The 23935-nt window shown below is 47.1% G+C and overlaps 2 protein-coding genes and 1 long non-coding RNA gene across 8 annotated transcripts in view; 2 read left to right on the top strand and 1 right to left on the bottom strand.

Annotated features, from left to right (window-relative positions):
* The window catches only part of LOC120098222 (uncharacterized), a 702255-nt gene that overhangs the window by 213618 nt on the left and 464702 nt on the right, over positions 1 to 23935 (top strand). The gene's annotated exons all lie outside the window — the stretch shown is intronic.
* LOC120098229 (uncharacterized) lies at positions 9554 to 18065 on the bottom strand. Its single transcript, XR_005496347.2, has 3 exons — positions 17963 to 18065; positions 17581 to 17871; positions 9554 to 15699 (listed from the first exon to the last, which is right to left on the bottom strand). It is a non-coding gene; the product is annotated as an uncharacterized LOC120098229 (long non-coding RNA).
* Positions 17809 to 22259, top strand: Tex51 (testis expressed 51). 5 transcript variants are annotated; one of them, XM_006254611.5, is made up of 8 exons: positions 17809 to 18372; positions 18463 to 18537; positions 19238 to 19327; positions 19554 to 19571; positions 19652 to 19735; positions 21430 to 21505; positions 21589 to 21634; positions 21946 to 22259. In XM_006254611.5, the coding sequence occupies exons 1-8, from the start codon at positions 17958 to 17960 to the stop codon at positions 22024 to 22026; spliced, it is 885 nt and encodes a 294-aa protein (XP_006254673.1). In that variant the 5' UTR covers positions 17809 to 17957; the 3' UTR covers positions 22027 to 22259. The 5 variants fall into 5 exon arrangements, 3 of the variants coding, with proteins under 3 accessions (XP_006254673.1, XP_006254672.2, XP_063133718.1); XM_006254610.5 differs by having other exon boundaries at positions 21589 to 22074; XR_005496344.2 differs by lacking the exons at positions 21589 to 21634; positions 21946 to 22259 and having other exon boundaries at positions 19500 to 19571; positions 21430 to 21476.

Raw genomic sequence — 23935 nt, 5'->3', positions numbered from 1 at the left:
AGCCTTGGCTTTAGTGTCTGTATGTCAGTCCTCGAAAAAAATGCTGCAGTGGGAGAGTGGGTTGGATTGTACAGGAGTGGTAGGAAGGAAAGAGAGTGGGTATAATGTAAATATATTGTACTTGTGTGTGGAACTACTACAGAAAAACATTAGAAGAAGAAAGAAAACACTGCAGTCTTGGAGCAACTGTACTCCTTCCATTTTCCATCATGCCCCAGGACTCCACTTGAATGCTGAGCAAAGCAGGTAATCTACTGAGCAGGAGTGGAGATGAGAGAGAGAGAGAGAGAGAGAGAGAGAGAGAGAGAGAGAGAGAGAGAGAGAGAAGAAAACATAACTCAACAAATGGAAAGAAATGTTCTGCCATCGCTTTGAAGACAAGCATGAAAGAGAGAATCATTCAGGACAAGGGAAGAGATGTTGAACTACAAAACAATAGGAAATGAAAACTCAGATTACAGGAATGTGGAAGCAAAGGAATAGCAAGGCCATCGTGCTACAGATCTAACTGCACACAAGAGACAGCAAGAGACAGAGTCAATGCCATTGGAAGTAACGCCTCTTTATACAGAAGGTTTGAGTAGGTGTTTGTTCAATATAAAACTCCTACTGCTTGCTTGCCAGCACTTTTCTAAGTGCTTTACTAATGCTAACTATTCATTCACATAATAAACATGAGCTAGAGACATTTAGTTTCTTCCTTTTACAATGGAAGCAACAAGACAGGAAAGCTGATCACATGTTCATGGTTGGAAAACATAGCCCATAGCCTACTTGTAAACACAACCTCTGTACAGCACATCACGTGTGTGTGTGTGTGTGTGTGTGTGTGTGTGTGTGTGTGTGTGTGTGTGTGTGTGTTTATTAGAGTGGCTTGCAGGTTGTAGTCCCACTATTCAAACAATGACTGTTGCTGGACAATCCAATAGCTGTTTTGCCCACTAGCTTGTACATCTCACTTGGAGTTCAGTATATGCTGGAATCCTGAAAACAGGCTCTAACACCATCAAAGGTGAGAGCGAAGGCAAGCAAGCAAGAGAGAAAAAGCTTCCCTCTGCATCTTTTAAATAGACTACCATCAGAAGGTATGGTCCAGATTTAGGGTGGCTCTTCTGACCTCAGATGATCTGGATTTAGGGTGTATTTTCCAACCTCAAATGATCCCATCAAAAAAAATTCCTCACAGGCGTGCCGAGCTGCTTGGGATTTCATTAATGCCAGATGTGTCAAGCGGCCATCACAGAACTCAGAAAATTATTTTTCTTAAATATAAAAATGTTGCTTGGGGACTGGGGCGACAGTTCAGCTAGAAGAGTACTTTTCCTGCAAGCATGAGGACCTGAGTCAATCTCCCAAAAGCCATAGAACAGAAGCCAGGCATGATGGAGTGCTCCTATAACCTGTTCCTGTGGAGTGCTCTTGTAATTACAACTTGTTGGGGTGGAGTGCTCCTGGAACCTGTCCGTGTGGAATGCTCCTGTAACCTGTCTGTGTGGAGTGCTCCTGGAACCTGTCCGTGTGGAATGCTCCTGTAACCTGTCTGTGTGGAGTGCTCCTGTAACTGTCTGTGTGGAGTGCTCCTGTAACCTGTCTGTGTGGAGTGCTCCTGTAACTGTCTGTGTGGAGTGCTCCTGTAACTGTCTATGTGGAGTGCTCCTGTAACCTGTCTGTGTGGAGTGCTCCTGTAACTGTCTGTGTGGAGTGCTCCTGTAACTGTCTGTGTGGAGTGCTCCTGTAACTGTGTGGAGTGCTCCTGTAACCTGTCCGTGTGGAGTGCTCCTGTAACTATCTGTGTGGAGTGCTCCTGTAACTGTCTGTGTGGAGTGCTCCTATAACTGTCTGTGTGGAGTGCTCCTGTAACCTGTCTGTGTGGAGTGCTCCTGTAACCTGTCCATGTGGAGTGCTCCTGTAACCTGTCTGTGTGGAGTGCTCCTGTAACCTGTCCGTGTGGAGTGCTCCTGTAACTGTCCATGTGGAGTGCTCCTGTAACTGTCTGTGTGGAGTGCTCCTGTAACTGTCTGTGTGGAGTGCTCCTGTAACCTGTCTGTGTGGAGTGCTCCTGTAACTGTCTGTGTGGAATGCTCTTGTAACTGTCCATGTGGAGTGCTCCTGTAACTGTCTGTGTGGAGTGCTCCTGTAACTGTCTGTGTGGAGTACTCCTGTAACTGTCTGTGTGGAGTGCTCCTGTAACTGTCCCTGCGGAGTGCTCCTGTAACCTGTCTGTGTGGAGTGCTCCTGTAACTGTCCATGTGGAGTGCTCCTGTAACTGTCCCTGTGGAGTGCTCCTGGAACCTGTCCGTGTGGAGTGCTCCTGTAACTGTCTGTGTGGAGTGCTCCTGTAACTGTCTGTGTGGAGTGCTCCTGTAACTGTCCATGTGGAGTGCTCCTGTAACTGTCTGTGTGGAGTGCTCCTGTAACTGTCTGTGTGGAGTGCTCCTGTAACCTGTCTGTGTGGAGTGCTCCTGTAACTGTCCCTGTGGAATGCTCTTGTAACTGTCCCTGCGGAGTGCTCCTGGAACCTGTCCGTGTGGAGTGCTCCTGTAACTGTCCCTGTGGAGTGCTCCTGTAACCTGTCCGTGTGGAGTGCTCCTGTAACTGTCCCTGTGGAGTGCTCCTGGAACCTGTCCGTGTGGAGTGCTCCTGTAACTGTCCCTGTGGAGTGCTCCTGGAACCTGTCCGTGTGGAGTGCTCCTGTAACTGTCCCTGTGGAGTGCTCCTGTAACCTGTCCGTGTGGAGTGCTCCTGTAACTGTCTGTGTGGAGTGCTCCTGTAACTGTCTGTGTGGAGTGCTCCTGTAACTGTCCCTGTGGAGTGCTCCTGGAACCTGTCCGTGTGGAGTGCTCCTGTAACTGTCCCTGTGGAGTGCTCCTGGAACCTGTCCGTGTGGAGTGCTCCTGTAACTGTCCCTGTGGAGTGCTCCTGTAACCTGTCTGTGTGGAGTGCTCCTGTAACCTGTCCATGTGGAGTGCTCCTGTAACCTGTCCGTGTGGAATGCTCCTGTAACTGTCTGTGTGGAGTGCTCCTGTAACTGTCCCTGTGGAGTGCTCCTGGAACCTGTCCATGTGGAGTGCTCCTGTAACCTGTCCGTGTGGAGTGCTCCTGTAACCTGTCTGTGTGGAGTGCTCCTGTAACTGTCTGTGTGGAGTGCTCCTGTAACTGTCTGTGTGGAGTGCTCCTGTAACTGTCTGTGTGGAGTGCTCCTGTAACTGTCCCTGTGGAGTGCTCCTGGAACCTGTCCGTGTGGAGTGCTCCTGTAACTGTCCCTGTGGAGTGCTCCTGGAACCTGTCCGTGTGGAGTGCTCCTGTAACTGTCCCTGTGGAGTGCTCCTGGAACCTGTCCGTGTGGAGTGCTCCTGTAACCTGTCCGTGTGGAGTGCTCCTGTAACCTGTCTGTGTGGAGTGCTCCTGTAACTGTCTGTGTGGAGTGCTCCTGTAACTGTCTGTGTGGAGTGCTCCTGTAACTGTCCCTGTGGAGTGCTCCTGGAACCTGTCCGTGTGGAGTGCTCCTGTAACTGTCCGTGTGGAGTGCTCCTGTAACTGTCCGTGTGGAGTGCTCCTGTAACCTGTCCGTGTGGAGTGCTCCTGTAACTGTCCCTGTGGAGTGCTCCTGGAACCTGTCCGTGTGGAGTGCTCCTGTAACTGTCCCTGTGGAGTGCTCCTGTAACCTGTCCGTGTGGAGTGCTCCTGTAACTGTCCCTGTGGAGTGCTCCTGGAACCTGTCCGTGTGGAGTGCTCCTGTAACTGTCCCTGTGGAGTGCTCCTGTAACCTGTCCGTGTGGAGTGCTCCTGTAACTGTCCCTGTGGAGTGCTCCTGTAACTGTCTGTGTGGAGTGCTCCTGTAACTGTCTGTGTGGAGTGCTCCTGTAACTGTCTGTGTGGAGTGCTCCTGTAACTGTCCCTGTGGAGTGCTCCTGGAACCTGTCCGTGTGGAGTGCTCCTGTAACTGTCCCTGTGGAGTGCTCCTGTAACTGTCCCTGTGGAGTGCTCCTGTAACCTGTCCGTGTGGAGTGCTCCTGTAACTGTCCCTGTGGAGTGCTCCTGGAACCTGTCCGTGTGGAGTGCTCCTGTAACTGTCCCTGTGGAGTGCTCCTGTAACCTGTCCGTGTGGAGTGCTCCTGTAACTGTCCCTGTGGAGTGCTCCTATAACCTGTCCATGTGAAGTGCTCCTGTAAACTGTCCATTCAAAAGACATGACTTTTATTTTAACTGGACTAAATGATAGGTTTTTTTCTTTCTGGATAAGTGACAATTTATTCTGGAGCCATTTTGAGTGGCCATGTCCCAGGAACATAGATTAGGTTACCCTAAATTTCATGATCCAACATGGAAGCAGGTCTGTGAAATTTTAATAGTCTCACAAAACAAAGAAATCCATTAATCAAGGAAAGTTTTTTACTCTTTTTAACTTTACTGCAGGCCCAAGATATTGTCTGATTGCATTCTTAGCTTTTGGTTCGAGGAAAGGAAGGGATCAGCTAAGTTAATAGAGTCCAAAAGGGTTTCTATCTGTTGGTTACAAGGTGTTAATTCCATCAGAGAGGTGGCAAGGGATGGCTGTTCTTGAGGGCCACAAATGGTCGTTGGACTCTGGACCTGTAGCAACCCGGTCTCTCTACAGTACTGAAGCTCTAATCAGTCTCTGCAGACCCAGACTCTTTCCTGGTGTTCTTATCCACAAACTCAATTCTAGGAAGACGTGGATAAGCTTGGCTAGCCTAACCTACTTGGCCCCAGTAAGGAAGGCGAGAGACCCCTCTGTCTTATGAAACAGGTTAGATTTTAAAACACAGCTGAGTTTGCCCTCTGGCCCCTACATGCTAAAGTCATGCACAAAGTAAGCTTAACCTAGAACAGCTAAAGTCCCCCAACACGGGGCAGGGGGGGAAACACTTCCTGCTGAGCTGTGACCGTGCAGTTATTGTAGGAGCTGGTCATGCTTCGTTGTGGTTCTTCTCCCAAACCCAGAGATGCCTTTGGTGCATCCATCTCTGTGGCTGGTACCTTCTCTAGCCCTGATGCAATCCCAAGAGGATAATTCTGCTTGGAGGCCATCGGGACCAACGAAATGCACAGCTTGATTGAAGGTCAACTCTTCCCTCAGAAGTGCCTTTTTGGTAATTGCTCCAGGAGTCCTGGGCTTTAAAATGGGGGAAGAGAGGGAATCAGGACACAGACATGCTGGAAACCTGAAGACACCAGAGGCGTTTACACTCATGGCAAAGCCTGGAAGTCTCTCCTTGGGTGGGGATGGTCCATTTTGCTAAGCTGTTAGACTCAATCCTTCCAATAATATCCAGGCTTACAAAGGAGAAGTGATAACCAGGCTTCCCTAAGTGACCTTCAGGGCCTTTAAATAAGGTAGAAAGCCTTCTAATTGAGAATAGACAAGTAGAGTTTCCAGGAGGACTGGGGAGAAGCCAGTTAGGGAAGCAGGAATGAGACCCCCAAAACAGGAGGCACAAAGGGACCCACAGAGATCAGGGGAGGAGGGATGAGGAGAGGAGAAGCAGGATGAGGGTGGGGAAGTAGTCCGTGGGGTTGTCAGTGGTGAAGGTAAGCACTGGGGAGGTGCAGAACTGCCTACTTCTCTCTTAAGTGGTTACACGAGTTAGCATGAAGCTAGGCTCCTGCAGGAGCTTGGGAAGGGGGAAGGGGAAGTCTAAAGGTCTGTGTGCACATGCCCAGGTGGTAGCCAGCTTATGACCACATGCCTCAGTGGGCTCTGGACCACACTGAAGACTCCAAGGAGGCAGGAGGAGGCAGAGCTGACTGTTGTAGAAAGTGAGTTTTTACATGTTGGAATATGTGGGTTCAGGACCTAGCACAGTGGCCGGAACACAGAACTAGGAAACCAAAAGAGTGGCATTGTGGTAGCTGTCCTGGAGTGGGTCTGAGACAGTTGCCTTACAAGGTTTATGCAGATATGAGCCCAGCTAAGTACCAATCCTTGGGTCTGTTAAAAGACAAAAATCACAATAAATCTAAAGTTACAGATTTTTAAAAAATCACTTTTATTCATTTTGCTTGTGTGTGTGTGTGTGTGTATGTATGTATGTATGTATGCATGCATGCATGCATGTATATGTCCCCACTTGGATGCCTAAAAAGGGTTTCGGTTTCACTGGAGGTGGAATTCAGGATTGTTGTGAGCTACTTGGCGTGGGGACTGGGAACTGAAACTGGGTCAACTGCTTCTGACCTCTGAGCCATCTCTCTGGCACCTGGCTTTGCGGGATCTTGATTGGCTTTCCTGGTGATTCCAGGACTATCTGGTAGAAACTGTTACCAAAACAACAGCACCCCACTACTTCCACAGGCAATATTTACATGTAATATAAGAAAAGCGACAGAAGTAGAGATTGGTGACAGCTGTTTGGTTTGAGCATGATTTCATGAACATATTTGGCTGAAACATCCTATTTGCCGTGCAGTTTGTTTTCACATCGGTTTGTTTGTAGTTCATCCTAGAAAAACCCTTCTAGGCCAAACTTAGTGCATGCATGGGAGGAAGCAACATGCCTCTCTAAGTCAAGGTCTCACACAGCCAATCTGGCTTCAAACTTCATCTGGCCAAGGAAGACCTTGAACTTCTGGTCATTGTGCCTCCTCCACCTACTGAGCTGGAATCATGGGTGTAATCCATGTTTATCATGATGCTGGGCATCTAAGGCAGAGCTTTGTAAATGCTACACAACAACTTTTCTGATGAGGTACATCCCTGCCCTGGGCCAAACTGAATAAGCCTTTCAGCTTCGTAAGAGCCCCTGCCCTGGGCTTCCACCGACAAGGAGCAGTAAGTTCACTGATGGCCCCTGCTTCCTTTTCCTCCAAAGACCCTGTTCCTACTTTGAAAAACAAGTCAGAGGCATCACCATCCAGCTTGGACTTAGCCTATCTGTCCAGCAAATCCAAGACTGAAGCTTCAGGGCCCTTTGTTGCACACATCTCCTCTGTAGGAGAGCCCAAATGTCCAACTCCTAGTCCATCCACAGCCTGCAACACTGAGTTTACACACCATCCCCGACCTGGGACGATAAGAGCTACCGTACAGTATTTACAATGTCGGGGGTGGCTGCCTTGTGCTGGGGACTCTGCTCTTTAAAGTGGCTGCTGCACAGACACAAGGACCTGAGCTTGTATCCCTAGTGAATATGTAGAAATCCAGGTGTAGTACATACCTGTGATCCCAGCACAGGGAGGCTGAGGCAGGAGGATTCCTGGGACTTGCTGTCCATCAGTGAGCTCCAAGGATCAGTAGGAGACCCTCTCCCAAAATAAGGCAAAAAGCAACTAAGGAAGACATCCAAAATTGATTTCTGCCTCGCCAAACACACAATGGCTGCCTTAGACTGCCCAGGTGTCTTTTGCCCAACTCTGCACCACAGCCTGCCCTTTCCCAACTTGACTGACGCTGATGCAGAGACCCCAGGAGAGAACTGATGTCACTGAAATACAGCCTAAGACTCTAAAGTGAGTCTACTTCTCTACTACTAGAGTGTGGGGATCTTGCTGTTCTTTCAGAAGGCTTTGGCAAGATCAGAAAACTCACAGTTAGGGTGACTCATCCCACATTAATTAATCCAACTTAGACAGTTACTCCTGCATCCCTACGGGTTTGTCTCCTAAGTGATTCCAGATGCTGTCAAGAGGACAATAAATATTCACAAACCTTTCCATCTGATTGCCTCCCCTGGAGCGGGACTCAACCTACTCATGGCAGTGCAGAGACGGGAAAACCTCTTCTTTAAGGAAGCCCCGGCAAGTATAAAGACAAAGCTAAGAGACTAAGGGAAATCCGCATATGAGACGGAAGGCGAAGGAAAGAGTGAGGTCCCCTAATAAAAGAGGGACTGGGAGGATATGGCCAAAATTCACTATATACATGCTTGAAGCTCTCAGTAAAAAAAAAAAAAAAAAAAAAAAAAAAAAAAATGAAGGCTGTCCAAAAGCAAGGTTAGAGAATCCTAAGCCAGGTCCATATTCCATCTCGATTCGACAGCACCCTGGGTAGGTTCCATCCTTGACTTTCCTAGACACTGCTTTGAATTCTCAAGTCTGATCACCCTGTTATGACACTTGACTCTAGACAAAACGATTTAGGGGAGGGAAGCACCTTGGAGGCTTTTCAACTAGTGCATGCCGTGAAGAGGGCAAGGTGCCACCGTGTCCTCCCACCGCCAGCCACCCACCGCCACTGCTGCCCTCCTGTGGCAGCAGGCACTCCCTCCGCTCTCCCAACTCCATTTCTCAACTTTAGGTATTCCCAGGAGAGATAGGCCCATGGATGCAGAAGTTCAAGATCGTAGCCCTTCTGGAGCTGCTCCTGGGACCTTACTCTGAATCGGAGTCCATCTCCTACTGCCCCTGCAGAAACTCTATAGGCATGGCTGGGACGTCCAAAAAGTTCAAAAGCTTGGCCTTTTCCTATTGGGCAGCCTTGGAACTGCCTCTGGAGCCTTCAGGGCTGCACAGCTGTGTAGGAATAATACTGTTCCTATGGTAGGAGGAAAGGGGCAGGGAGTACCCCGAGAACGGAGGTCTCCCATAGGATCAGCTGATCTCCCTCAGCGAGGGGTCAGCAGAGAGGTTTGATGGTGCCCAAGCTTCCCTCCCTCCTTCACGTTTACAGAAAGATGGGCTCTCATCTCCTAGGTACCCCGATGGCATTCTCCACTGTCTACACTTCCCTTAGCCATTTCTTCCGTTCCTGTTCAGCCTCTTACTCTCCCGTGACCCTGGGCCAGCCGTTCCGATTGTCCTGGCCTCTGTTCTTCAACCTTGGCTGATAGAAAACAAAGGACTGACTGGCTAGACACACTTCACGAGGAATTTTTCTTGTTCACCCTCGTGCCACAGGACGTGCTGGACTGGAAGAGCGATCCGCGTGCGCCCTCCAGTGTCCAGTGCCTGCCTTTGCATTGTCATGTCTGTTCCTAGCAGCTCTCCTTTTGTGAATTCAAAGAAGAAATTGAGTGTCTCTACCTCCAGGTGAAGTAATACATTGTGGCTAGGTAGCCATTGGGCAGAAATTGCCTGCTTCATCTACAGAAAAAATACTGTCCAGAAAAGGACACACTATACAGAATAATTGACTGATAATCTCTGCCGAGTCAGAATAATCGGTCCTTCAAAGTTCTATGTTACAAAGGTCTGTCCGATGATTCTGGGCTAAAAGGCTGAAGACTGATGCTCTTATGTGTTGCTAACAGGGGATTGTTCAGGTAGGCAGTTGTCTCTACAACTTGTCTCAGTTCATTTTCAGATATTGGTCATTCTCAGATTTCTGACAGGGTTGAAGACTAATTATAGTCTCATAGCCCACCCAGGCTACTTAACATTGAGAAAACATATTTAATTGGATAGTTTTCAAATAATATACAAGCTATCCAGGACATAACATATAGATTTTTAGCCTTTCTTAAGTTAGAATAGATAACAGAATGTTGTATTTAATTGACGAAAGTGATGAACTGGGTGTTAGGCTTATTTTGTACTTTGTAAATTACAAAATGGTAATAGTTGTGCTCAGCTTACACCCGAAAGAAAAGTTTGGTTTGTTTTTTTTTTAAATTAGACAGAAAGGTCTGATTGATGTCTATATGCTGGTGAGGGCAGGCACAAGATAAAGCAAGGCCTGTGATTGGGCAGTGAAAAAGAAAGGTGGGGGCAGAGTTTTTGAAAGGTGGGAGAGAGAGAAGAAACCAAGACGGACGAGGATAAATATGAACCAGCCCCATGTGGCTTTAATAGCCACAGGTAGCTATGAATATCTTATAAGGGATTGTTACAGGACATTTGTCTTATCTAAGTGGGCAGTCTACATCAATATCAATTGGCTCTGAGTTTATTGTGTCAACATTTTATGAAGTGAGAATTTACTGATATAAATCTGATTGATAAATTACAAGTTTCAAAAGTCTTGATTTTAATGGGTTCCTGGGAGTTGTGACTATAATCCCAAGGGGCAGATGCTGGGAATGTGAGCAAAGTCCACACAAAAGGGATGCAAAACTGGCTGGAATCTTGCTGGCCCATCCTGACCCCAGCAACCAAGGCAGCAGTGGCAGAAAGGAGCAGGACCAGCGGCAGAGGCAGCAGAAGCAGTCCCCCTCCCTGACTGAGTTCTCTCCTCCCTCGCCTAGACCCATGTACCTAGCCGGATGAGAGATCACCGTGGAGAAGCCCCAGGCACCAGAGCCCCACACCTGTCTACTTCTGTGTCCAACCTAACATCCTATGTCTACTAGGTAAAGAACTTTTTGGAATGTATTAACAAAACCATGGTCTCTGCCAATCTAAGGGCTGAGAGTCATCACACAGAATCTGGGCTCTACAGGGAGACTTTCAGCTTTCTTGTAACTGCCTACTTAATATATTTGAAAAAAAATTCATTGTTCTGTTCCTGTATAAACTTTGTGAACCTGCTTCCACAATGGAACATGGCATTTATGGTAACCTAAATCTGTGTTCCCTGGCCAGGGCCAAAGTCATTCATATTTGTGCCCAGAATAAACTCTCTACTCTCCCCTTAGAGGTGAGATGTGTTTTTCCACTGACACTGTTATGAATGAAACAGCAATGAGCAGAGTAAGCAAGTGTCTCTAACCGTTCCTCTTGGGGAAACATAATTGTCCTCTTGGGGAAACATAATTGTCTCATCTTTGGATTATGTATTGGACATGCCCAAACCTCTGTGTTCAGTGTCTTCTCTAGGTTCTATGCATTGTGACTGCCAGGTTGTAGCTAACAGACACTCTCACTGCATCTGAAGTGTGCCTGACACACCGTAGATATACAACATGAGAGGAAAATGAAGGACAGCTTACCCCTTTCACCTGCTGGATCTAGAAGAGCTATTGTGAAGGGTGCTGCTTCCCTAATTTCCTTTGCAGCCCTTTATTGTTTGTATAAAGGAGGGCTACTGGTTTTTTGTTTTTGTTTGTTTTTTAGTTAATTTTGTATCCACCCACTGCTGAAGGTTTTTAATCAGCTGTAGCAGTTCTCTGATAGAGTTTAGGGGATAACTTATGTATACTATCATATCACCTGCTAATAGAGATAACTTATGTACACTATCATATCATTTGCTAATAAGATACTTTCATTTCTTCCTTTCCAATTTTGTTCCCCTTGTCTCCTTTCTTATTGCTCTAACTAAAATTTCAAGTACTAAATTGAAGAGATATGGAGAGAGTGAATAGCCTTGTCTGGTTCCTGATTTTACTGGAATTGTTTAAAGTTTCTCTCCATTTAATTTGATGTTGGCTATCAGCTTGCTGTATAATGCCTTTGTTGTGTTTAGGTATGTGCCCTGTATCCCTAATTTCTCTGAGACTTTCATCATGAGGAAGCATTGGGTTTTGTCAAAGGTTTTTGCAGTACCTAATGAGATTATAATGTGGGCTTTTTTTCTTTCAGCTTGTTTATATGGTGGATTACATTGGTGGATTTTCATATATTGAACCAACCCTGCATCCCTGGTATTTTTACATCAATGTTCCTATGGGAAATTGGTCTGAAATTCTCTGTTGGGTCTTTATGTGGTTTATGTATTAGGGAGACTGTGACCTCACAGAAAGATATGGTAATGTTCCTTCTGTTTCTATTTTGTGGAATAGTTTGAGGAGTACTAACATTATCTCTCCTTTGAAAGTCTAGAAGAGTTCTGTGCTAAAACAATCTTGTATGGTTTTTCTTCTAGTCTCTTCTGTAGGGCTGGATATGTGGATAGATGTGGATTGATGTCTATATGCAGGTGAGGGCAAGCACAAGATAAGGGGAGACCTGTGATTGGACAGTGAAAAGGTAAGGCAGGCACAGAATTTTGGAGAGAGAAGAGAGAGAGGAGAAGGGGGAGGAAGAACCAGGATGGAGGCAGAGAAGGATGACCCAGATCTGTGTGGCTTTAAGTGGCCACAAGTAGCTATGGATATTTCATAAGGGGTGGATTTTTACAGGACAATTTGTCTTATCTAGGTGGGCAGTTTATATCACTATTAATTGGCTCTGAGTTTATTGTGTAGATGTTTTGTAGAGTGAGAATTTTCTGATATAAATCTAATTGATAAATTACAAGCATATTGAGTTTTGATTTTAACAGGATACTGGGAATTGTGACTATAACCACAGGGGATGGATGGCTGAATGGGGCTGGCATGGTGGCAACCCATGGCATTAGAACTAGAAGGGCAGTCACTTCTGGGGCTAGCCATGGTGATGAGATTGCCACAAAGCTCAGAGAGTAGCTGGTGACAGCACAAGATGGAAATTGGATGAGTTGGATTGAGACATTTTGCTGATTGAGATGAAAATACCCTGCAGATGCCATGTGGCCCACCGGTGCTGGCAATAGCATGGGTTGGTGACTTCTATTTTTATTATTTACTGCAACAGATAGTGCTTAAATTTGGTTTTGTTGTGGAATATTTTGTTTTCTTGGTCTATGGCGATTGAAAGTTTTACTGGATATAGTAGTCTGGGCTAGCATCTGTGCTCTCTTAGAGACTACAAGATGTCTGTCCAGGCCCTTCTGGCTTTTATAGTCTTTGTTGAGAAGTCACGTGTAATTTTGTTAGGTCTGCCTTTATTGTTACTTGGCCTTTTCCCCTTTCAGCTTTTAATATTCTTTGTTCTGTACATGTAGTATTTTAATTATTTTGCGGGGTTGGGTTCTTTTCTGACCCAATCTATTGGTGCTCTGTAAGCTTTTTATATGTTTATAGGTATCTCTTTCTTTGGGTTGGGGAAGTTTTCTTCTATAATTTTGTTGAAAATATTTTCTGGGCCTTTGAGCTGGGGGATCTTCTTCTATTCCTACTACTCTTAAGTTTGGTCTTTTCATAGTGTCCAATATTTCCTGGATGCTTTGTGTTTAGAAACCCTTTAGATTTGATGTTTTCTTTGACTGCTATGTTGCTTTCTTCTACAGTATCTTCTACACCTGCGATTATATCTTCCATCTCTTGTATTCTGTTAGTGGTACTTGTGTCTGTAGTTTCTATTCCCTTACCTGGGTTTTCCATCTCCAGGATTCCCTCAGTCTGTGTTTTCTTTATTGCTCCTACTTCCATTTCCAGGTCTTAGTTTTATTTATTTCCTTCACCTGTTTGATTGTATTTCCCTGCATTTCTTTGAGAGATTTACTCATTTCCTTTTTAAAGGCTTCTACCATTTTCATATGATTGGATTTAAGGTCATTTTCTTGTGCTTCAGCTGTGTTAGGACATCCAGGGCTTGCTGTAGTAGGTTAGCTGGGCTCTGGCAGTGCCATGCTGCCCTGGCTCTTGTTGCATTCTTATGCTGGCCTTTAGCCATCTGGTTGACCCTGGTGCCAGCAGGCCTCCAGGAATTCAGGCAGAGTTGTGGACTGGAAAGAGGAGCATGGGTTAGTGGGCGATGTTGGGTGTGCTTTAGTGGGACTTGGAAGGCAAGGGATTGGGGGAGGGGTTTACCTGGTTATCCCTGGTGCCGGCAGGCCTCCAAGAGTGCAGACAGAGTTTGGCCATAAAACTGCAGGGGCAGTTGCAGCATCAGGGGCACTGATCCTGGATGTGCTCTAAGGGGACCTAACAGGCAAGAACCTGGCTAGGGTCCTACCTGGTTATCCCTGGAGCCAATAGGTCTCCAGGAATGTAGGCAGAGCTGTAGGCCAAAGAAAATGGAACTCAGGGGACAGGGAATTGGGCATAGCAGGCAGGGGATTGGGAGGGGAAGGAATCTCACCTGGTTGTCCCTAGTGACAGCAGGTTTCAGGGAATGCAAGCAGAGTTGTGGGCTGGAAAAGAGAACACACGGGGAACCTGGTTTGTGTTCCTATTGCCATGATGAAACGTGCTTATTTGGCTTGCACTTCTCCATTATAGTCCATCTTTGAAGGAATTCAGGACAGGAACTCAAACAGGGCTGGAACCTGAAGGCAGAAGCTGGTGCAGAGGTCATAGAGGGATGCTGTTTATTGGCTTGCTCCTCATGGCTTGCTCAGCCTTCTTTTTTATAGAACCTGGAACCACCAGCCTAGGGATAGCACCACCCACAATAGTTTGGACCTTGCCCATCAATCACTAATTATATCTGAAACATGCCTTACATCTGGATCTTGTGGAAGCATTTCTTAATTGAGATTGCCTCCTTTCAGATGATTCTAGCTTGTGTTAAGTTGACATTAAACTAGCCAGGACACATACACTGAACTATTTCTGGGTCTCTAGGATAAAGCCAACTTAGTCATAGTGGATGACCTTTTCAATATGTATTTGTATTCAATTTTCAAGGGTTGGATTGAGAATTTTTTGCATCTATCTTCATCAAGGATATTGGTCTGTGGTGTTCTTTTTCTGTCATGTTTACCTGGCTTTGGTATGCAAGTAATACTGACTTTGTAGAAAGGATTTAGAAGAGTTCCTTCTGTTTGTATTATTTTCATAATTTAGGAAGTATTGGCTATGGATCTTTTTTGAACATTTGGTAGGTTTCTTCTGTGAATCCATCCAAGCTGTTTTTAGTTTAAAGGCTTCTATTATTATTTCAATGTACTTGCTATGGGTCTGCCCAGGTTGTTGATCTCTTCTTGGTTTAACTTTCATGGTCTCAGTGAACCTAGAAACATGTACATTTCTTTCAGATTTTCCAACTTAATGGAGTATAGAAGTAGTCTCTTAAAATAGTCTGATTTTTTTTGAAACAAGAAATCTGGTTTTAGTTCTTGGAAAGGAAAGTAATATAAAGATCAAAGGTCAGAACAATCTGACTCATCTAATCCACCCCTGCAAATTCTTTCATTAGTTTCGTGTCTGAAAAAGAGGCCATCAATCTTTTTCTTTAAAATTCTAGTAACACACATAACATTGAACCCCTGTGCTCTCAGATGTGAGACGAGTCAGTATCATTGTGACTCTTGAGTAGATCCTCAAGGAGAAGACAGTACAGACTGTTGAACTCTACAAAGCTTATCTCAAAGTCACATTAGACTCTGCTAAGGAGTGTTCTCAGGTGCTGTTTCCTTTTTCCAGGTCATGCCAGACCTGTATAAACTGCTCTTCCTCATTTACAGGAGACATTTCACTTATATAATTAATCGTCTGCGTATCAATAATGAAAGCTTTTGTTGACTTAATCAATATCTCTGTATAAGCATCCACAGGAAGCCCTCATAAATGATAAAGGATAAAGGGTTATATGAAGTAATGGGATTAGTTTTATAACCAGTACATAAATCAGACTGCACATGGCCCTTTGAAATCAGCATCAGGAACATATATATAAGGTGAGCTTCCTATCCAGGCTCACTATAGCTGGAAATCTGCTCTACTTGGTCAGCTGCCCTAGGAATACAACCTTGGTTGAGCACTACAAAGGGTAAATGGGCTAACGTGAGTATCCTGCATACTTTTAATTTTTCAGTTAGTTGACATCATTAATCTTCCATGGGGTAAAAAGTGAAAAAAATGTATTTGTCTTTACTTTCCAATTTAGGCAGTACAAAACTTAAATGAGTTAATCAGAGAAAACTCAGTTATTGTGGGAGGAGGAACAAAAGGACAGGAATAGGGCCTGGTGGTGGATGCCTCCACAGAAGCAGTATCTTACAGACATAGCAACTAATACACAGATGAATTCACAGAGAGCCTGCACAGGTCCAAGCCAGATGGGGATCCCAGCACGGAGAAGAGCAGAGGTTCCCACTTGTAACCAAGAAGCTATCTGTAATTGATACAAAGGAAAAATCAGTTTTCTCCAGTGGAGGCTCACTGAATATTTTAGCCACAGCCAGGGGCAGGTCTCACACCCAAGAGTAGCCATGATAACAGAGTCAAAGTCGGTTACCTCCCATTATCTCAAGTCTTCCAGATGGCATGGTAGATTTAGACTTCTGATACCCTTTAAGCAGAGAGTCCAGGTCAACCAGACCCAAACTTTTAGACACCAGAAAATATTGATAAATAAATGTTGTCGTGAACCACTAAGTTCTAATAAGTGTTGCTCAACAGCAGAAAACTCACTCCTGAGGGAATCTGTACTTGGTGGGTGTAATGATTAATCTGGATTGTCAATCTAGTGGGATTTAGAGTTACCATGGAAACAAACATCTGAGCATGTCTGTGAGGGGCTTTCCGTATCAGGTTCACTGAGGTGGGAAGACCCACCCTGAGTGTGGTCCACAGCATTCAATTAGCTGGTATTCCTGGACTGATTCAAAAGAAGAAAGAGAGCCAAGCCACAGCATTCTGCTTCCTGGATGTGGAGGCAAATGTGACATCTGCTTCAAGCTCCTGCCTTCATGCCTTCCTTCCCCACCATGAGGGACTGTGTCTCAAACTCTGAGCCAGCACAAATGCTTCCTTCCTTCGTCAATTGCTTTTGTTGGGTATTTTGTTTCCACACAGAGACAAGCAACTGGCCCAGAAGGAAAAAGGATTTCGAATGCCATGTGGAAGGTGACACAGTTGAAAGTCTGACTTGCTTTAGCTGGTGACTGCTGTAACAGTTCCAGGAGACAGCACTCAAAACGGGAGACACACAGCACTCGGTCATTTTGGGCACGAACTGCCACTCCGGGTCTGCGTGTCCTTTTAAGGAAGGGGGATGTGAAAAGTGGACTAAGTTAACAGAAGTGTGAGGAAGGGAGAAGGCAAAAAGACCTGTGGAGAGTGAAAAGGAAACTGGCTGAGGAAACAAAGGAGGTTTAAAGGGGCAAGGGGTGAGATGAGGAAGGAGATTTGGGAGGGGTATGAGGAGGAAATGAGGAAGAAGCAGAGTGTCCTGAAACCCATTTTGTGGAAATGTCATAACTAAATCTAATATCTGAATGCTAATGTGAACATTTAAATAAAAGAGTGGCTAAATAAATTAATGTATTACTAAGCCTAGTTTGCTCCTGTGCCCAACCTACTTTTACTAGTCTAAGTGCAATGTGATTACTCCACTGCAGAAGCCAAGTGTGAGTGAATATTTATTTCAGTCAATGAAATTTTCCATTTATTAAAAAAAAGAAAAGGAAGCACGCATGTGAATGAGAGCGGGCCGGTGAGTGGGATCAAAGACAGGTTCTTAAAACGCACGGAATCATGGGACTTGTGACCTTTTAGGTCATTGACATAGCACCCTCCTCTCATTTCAATATCTCAAGATTTTCCCAATCTACATCTTAGTCCATTTATTCACTGAGAAACATCCACACCGGTTCCATATCTTGACTATTGGCACAACCACCACAATGGGCACGGGAATGTACACGTAGCCCTGGAGGAGAAGGGTTTCTAGTCTCTCTCTCCCTGGCTGATCAGCCAATGCTCACCAGAGGCGGCCTCTTCCCTACAGCTGCTCAATGAACCTGATACGGAAAGCCCCTCACAGACTTGCTCAGAAGTTTGTTTCCATGGTAACTGTAACCAGATTAATCATCATACCCACCAAATACAGATTCCCTCGGGAGTGAGTCTTCCACTGATGAACAACACTTACTAGAACTTAGTGGTTCACGACAACATTTACTTATTATTGTTTCCTGGTGTCTAAAAGTTTGGGTCTGGTTGACCTGCTCCTGAGAGCCCACCTGTGAGTGCATATAAACAGACTCCTCACCTGCCCAGATTCCAGAAGAACAGGAGCCACTCTCACTGGCCCACCCAGGGACCTTTACAAATCAGGTGTCCAGACTGCAGGATCCCAGTGCAGAGGCTGGGGGATACATCCTGAGGCCAAACATCCTACAGTGTAATGGCTACACTTCACCAAGATGTGACTCTCCTCTTCATCTTCCTCGAATTTCACAGCCATACATTCTCAGGATTCCCTTTCCTTATGCTGTGAAACCTTCCCTCCAGACACCACCTCCTGGACCCGAGACTGGCCATACTGTGTTTGTCTGCCTGTCTGCAAGTCAATGGCATTAATAACACTTTTAATAAGTTTTTACCCAAATAGGCAATGCATCACAGTGTCCCCTCCCCCGAGCCCCCATGACCCTCTTAGGCTTCTTAGGTTGCCCCGTCAATGTCGCTTTCTCCAGTCTCTCTTCTCCCTCTATATTGGCTGTGGAGCCAAAGCCTGGTTTCACTTCAGCTGACCCTTGCTGTGTCCCATGGAATTTACCTTTGTTCTGCCACAAGAAATGCCGTTTCCGGGGCAACAGAGTTCTGTATGAGACTGTGAGTACTTGGAAAGGACTCCAGAAGATGCGTCTTGTCTTACTGATCTGCCTCCTGACAGGAACCACTGGGAAAAGCTGCCTCCGCTGCTGGCCAGAGCTGTTCCCCCTGATAGACTATGACCTGCAGGTGCTCTGGGGCAGCCCAGGGCCCCCCACAGAACTCTCACAAAGCATACACTCCTTTTTCATGGAGAATAACACCTTACTCTTGCCCTGGCATCTTGGTGAGGCACAGCTGGGCAGGGATGGGAGCACCCTTTGACCTGACCTGATCCTGTCCCCAACATCGTTCTGTTCCATGTCCTATTCCCCAGCTCAAGACAATTTGGATGAGGAAACAGCTACATTCTTCACCCACGTAGACAACGCCATTAAAAAGCTGAAGGATGGTAAGGAGGACAAATGCCCAGGACCCCAGGGATTGAGTTGGATTTACCAACCCATCCTACACAGCATCGATGGTGGACAGACACTTCTTTGAAGAGCACTGTGCTACTGTGCCAAGATGTGCGTTCTGTGGTGGTACAGCCCTATAATTCTAGCACTTTTAAGGTGAAGGCAAGAGGTTCATAAATTCTAGACCATCCTCAACCTCATATTGATCAGTCTTGGATACATGAGATCAGGCCTTGGGGTGGGGGGAGACTGGGAAGATGGAAAAATCGCTTGACTATATAAGCATGAGTATCTGAATGAAGATCCCACAGCCCACCCAGGTAAAGCTGGGCGTAGTAGCACATGTCTGTAATCTCAATACTCCTAAAGGGAGATGGGAGGTGGAGACAGATTTTCCCAGAAGCTCCTGGGTCAGCTCACTGCATAAACACATCAGCAAGAAACAAGAAACCCTGTCTCGAGGACTAAGATGGGAAGTGAGACTGTCACCCCCGGGTTTTCTCTGACATCCATATGCTTGCTATGACAAGTGCACACATGCACGCAAAGGAACACAGAGATAGATGCATACTCATATATACCTCTCCCCCTCTCTCTCTCCCTCTCCTCTCTCTCTCTCTCTCTCTCTCTCTCTCTCTCTCTCTCTCTCTCTCTCTCTCCTCTCTGAGTTCCACTCCCTTCTGCTGCACACAGATAAGCCAGCACTGCTTGAAGAGATTCGTATTCAGAAGATCTCCCTGGCTAAGAGGCTGAAGGAGAGGTCCGAGGACCTGATGCAGAAGGGTAGGAGATGGGGCTGTCCCTGTTCATGCTCCACCCATTACCTTTGAGACTGTGGCCTGTAGAACTGAATCCCTCCTAAGATCTCCCCAGGAGCTCTGGCCTACCCACAGGTTAAGTTCCTTCCAAAAGACCCCTCGTCCCATGCCCCACCTCCACTCTCCACCACTCCCAGCTCTGCCGCCTCTCTAGTGCCTCAGTTTCTCCATCATCTCACTTTCCCGGACAGTCTGCAATGAGTCCTGTGGTGAGTACGCCCAGGGCTGAGCTGGAGGGAGGGACGTGAGACTCTGCCATGTCTGAGGCTCCTGCCCATTGTTTTGACAGACATCCTCTCCAAAATGGAAGTCACTTCATGTACCGACTGCCAGACATTCTACTTGTCCTGCAATGACCCTACCTTGTGCACAGGTCAGTAACGTCCACTGCACTCGCTGGACCTCGCTCCATTCCTCCTTGCTTTCCCAAACCCTCCACCCCTGTGTTTGCCATCTCTTCATTCTTTTCTATCCAGTCTACAATGTTTCTAGATTTTCTTTTCCTGGTGGATGAAGGACAGCAGAATCTTTGAGGTTTCTTGATGTCCTTGTGCCTGGCTTCAAAGCCTGAGAGACACTTGCTTCTGGGTCCTCGGATTCCGCATGTCTGGAACACTCCCATCCCCATCTTTAGTCCTGGCTACTGTAGCTGCTTGTATTGTGAATGCTAATTAGGTTCCCCAAAATCCTGCTTGCACAACTACTGTGTCTGCACGCAGCTTCTGGGAACCTAACCCCAGTTGGCTCTGATTGGTAAATAAAAATGTCAACAACCAATAGCTGGGGAGGACAGACAGAGGGGAGATTTTAGTATGCCCAGGCTTGGGACCAGGAGGAATGGAGGAAGAGAGATCTCCATGCTGGGAGAGTGCAGAGGAGAAAGCTCTACCATGCTGGAGGAGAATGTGGACCTAGGAGAGAGTCCGCTATGGGGTAGAAAAGCAAGGAAAGCACCCCAGGCTCTGGGCCAAGAAAGTGTGGCCCAGATGACTGTCTAATGGATCTAAGAGCAGCCAAGGTGGAACATAGACTTAGTAATAACGTGGGATTAACTGCATGGGGCTTAGGCAGTGGCCAGCTATTGTGCTGTTTAAGGCAAATTAAAATATAAAGGCCGTGTGTGTGTGTGTGTGTGTGTGTGTGTGTGTGTGTGTGTGTGTGTGTGTGTGTGTGTAGACAGAGATTGGGATAGGGAGAGAGATGGAGACATGTATGACAGTGTAAGTGTGGTGATGAAAAATCAACCTCCAGCATCTGCCCTCACTTTCCACCTTCTCAGAGACTTGGGATCTCTTCTTCACCTCTGCACAGCCAGACCTGCAGCCCCACAGCTTTCAGGGTCCTCTTATATTCACTTTTCATCACACAGAGGGGGGAGGGAGAGAGGGAGGGAGGGAGGGAGAGGGGAGAGAGGGAGAGGGAAAGGGAGGGGAGGGAGAGGGAGAGGGAAAGGGAAAGAAGGAGGGAGAGAAGGGGGAGGGAGGAAGACAGACACACACACACACACACAGAGAGAGAGAGAGAGAGAGAGAGAGAGAGAGAGAGAGAGAGAGAGAGAGATCGCATCTGACTTCTACCTGGGTGCTGGACACCCAGTTCCAGCCATTAGGCTTGTGTGGCAAGCATTTTGCCTGGGAATCTCCTCCCTAGTGGCCCGGTTTCTTTTTGAAGTCTCCTCTCATTGGCCTAAAATTCACCAAATATACTAGGTCAGCTGGCCAGTGGGATGCAGGATTCTGCCCGGGATCCTCCCAGGCTCTGGGGTCTCAGGTGCATCCCACCAGGGACGGAACTCAGGTCCTTCCGGTTCAAGGGAAGCACTTGGCTGACTGACCTCAGCCCACCTCCCCTGCCCCTCAGCACCCCCCCCCCCCCGCCACACTTCCTCAGGCATCTCTCAAGTCTCTTGACTGCAGCAACCTATCCTTGCTGTGTCCTACAACCTTAGCAGCTCCAGGTAAAGAAAACATTTTGTTGAAGGGCACATCTGCACAGGACACACCCTTTTACAATCTCACGTGCCCCGCCCGAGTCTCCAAACACGTAGTCTTTCTTTTTCCATCCCAGCCAGGGTCATGCGGAGCTACAAGTGGGTTGTGATCCTTGTCACCGTCTTGATGCTCCTGGCTGTGGCTGGCATTGGGTGAGTGACTCCTCTCAGTTTCAGTGTCCCTAAGGAAATGCCCAATCTTTGAATGACCTGTCTCTCACCGTTTTCTTGCTCAGTGGCTACTTTTTCTGGCTCCAAAAGAAGGCTGCAGAGGCTGATGAGGTACTGGGAAATGCACTCCTGTCTGGGGCTAATAAGGTCTTGAGGCCCGCTGGGTCTGCTGTATGCAGAAACATGGAAGCTGGAGTCCAGGACACAGATGAGCAAAATTCCTCAAGCCTCCTGTTCTCACCAGAGTGGCCCTGCAGAGCCACCTCCCTCTCTGCCCTGCACACTGACCTCATCAGGCCAGCACAGTAATAGCTTTGTCATGCATGGCTCCTGGTGGCTTTGGCCAGTGGGACTCCCAGTAGGGAGATGGACAGACTGGAATTGCACTGCGTTGTAAAGTCCCATTTCTTTCCTCTTTGCAGGGAAGAGAAAGCTATTTATCTTCCCCAGAAAGTGAGCCGGAATCAGAGCAGTCGCCAAAGCCCATCCTGTTTGAAAGCTAACTTCCTCTGGCCCTGGTGACTCCATTGCACAAAGCACTCCTCCCTGGAGCCAGGAGAACTCTTGAGGCTCTGCAGCTCAGCAAAAAAAAAAAAAAAAAAAAAAAAAAAAAAAAAAAAATCTCTCTCTCTCTCTCTCTCTCTCTCTCTCTCTCTCTCTCTCTCTCTCTCTCTCTCTCTCCTCCCTCCTAATACATACCCCTTTGTAAATAATTATTAAAAACATTTTTCTTGGGTTTTTTTGTTTTGTTTTGTTTTTTGAGTTTTGGTTTACGTGCATTCAATAGTCAATTTTTGTCATCAACTTGACTGGATTTAAAATCACCTAGGCTGGTGTCCCCCTCCCTCCCTCCCTCCCTCCCTCCCTCCCTCCCTCCCTCCCTCCCTCCCTCCACTGGTCTTGCCCTGACTGGCTTCAGGAAGTGGTCACTTCAGGCTCTGTATCCCCTGCTGCTAGGAGCCTCACTGGAGTCATCCCAGGATGCTCCCCTGTCCAGGTTTGTCCCAGAGATACCACCATTTTCCCTTCTCCCAGCCCTCTCATCCCTTGCCCCTGCTCTCCCCACACCTAACCCCTGCCCTGCTCTCCCCACACCTAACCCCTGCCCTGCTCTCCCCACACCTAACCCCTGCCCTGCTCTCCCCACACCTAACCCCTGCCCTGCTCTCCCCACACCTAACCCCTGCCCTGCTCTCCCCACACCTAACCCCTGCCCTGCTCTCCCCACACCTAATCCCTGCCCCTGCTCTCCCCACACCTAACCCCTGCCCTGCTCTCCCCACACCTAACCCCTGCCCTGCTCTCCCCACACCTAATCCCTGCCCTGCTCTCCCTCCCCATCTCCGCTCCCACCCAGTTCCCTCCAATCCACTTTCCATGTCCCCTTCTCAGTGAGATTCAAGCACCCTCCCTTGGGCCTTCCTTCTTAGCTTCTTTGGGTCTGTAGACTACAGGCTGAGTGTCCTGCACTTTATGGTATGTTATGGTTACTGTCCATTTATACCATGTCCATGTCTGTCTGTCTGTCTTGGTCACTCACTTGGAATATTTTCTACTTCCATCCATTTGCCTGCAAACCTCATGATGTCCTTGGTGGTGGTTGTTGTTGGTTGGTTGGTTGGTTTTTTATTGGATATTTTATTTATTTACATTTCAAATGCTATCCCCTTTCTCAGGTTACCCTCCAAAAGCCCCCTATCCCACCCCCTCCCCTGCTTCTATTAGGGTGCTCACCCACCCCCTCCCACATCACCACCCTGGCATTCCCCTACACTGGGCCATTGAGCCTTCACAGGACCAAGGGCTTCTCCTCCTATTGATGCCCGACAAGGCCATCCTCTGCTACACATGACGCTGGAGCCGTGGGTCCCTCCATGTGTACTCTTTGGTTGGTGGTTTAGTCCCTGGGAGCTCTGGGGGGGGGGGAGTCTGGTTGGTTGATATTGTTGTTCTTCCTATGGGCTTACAAACCCCTTCAGCTCCTTCAGTCCTTTCCCTAACTCCCTCCATCGGGGTCCCCATGCTCAGTCCAATGTTGCAAGCATCCGCATCTGTACTGGTCAGTCTCTGGCAGAGCCTCTCAGGAGACAGCTATATCAGACTCCTGTCGGCAAACATTTCTGGGCATCGGCAATAGTGATTGGATTGGTGACTGTATATGGGATGGATACACAGGTGGGGCAGTCTCTGGATGGCCTTTTCTTCAGTCCCTGCTTCACACTTTGTCCTTGTATTTCCTTTAGACAGGAGCAATTCTGGGTTAAAATTTGGAGATAAATGGGTGGTCCCATCACTCAACCAGGAGACCTTGCCTAACCTCTGAATATGGTCTCTACAGGTACTCCCTCCCCTTTGTTGGGGAATGTCATCCCCATTGGGTCCTGAGAGCCTCTTGCTTTCCTGGCATGTGGG

This window comes from Rattus norvegicus, chromosome 18 (genome assembly GCF_036323735.1).
Source record: "Rattus norvegicus strain BN/NHsdMcwi chromosome 18, GRCr8, whole genome shotgun sequence".
NCBI lineage: Eukaryota > Metazoa > Chordata > Mammalia > Rodentia > Muridae > Rattus > Rattus norvegicus.
This window is presented reverse-complemented; position numbering and strand designations above follow the sequence as displayed.

Coding starts and splice junctions, on each gene's coding strand:
- Tex51 (XM_006254610.5), top strand. CDS start 17,958: ATGACCCTCTTAGGCTTCTTAGGTTGCCCCGTCAATGTCGCTTTCTCC. Junction 18,373..18,462: donor ACTCTTGCCCTGGCATCTTG/GTGAGGCACAGC, acceptor CCTATTCCCCAG/CTCAAGACAATTTGGATGAG. Junction 19,736..21,429: donor TGACCCTACCTTGTGCACAG/GTCAGTAACGTC, acceptor TTTCCATCCCAG/CCAGGGTCATGCGGAGCTAC.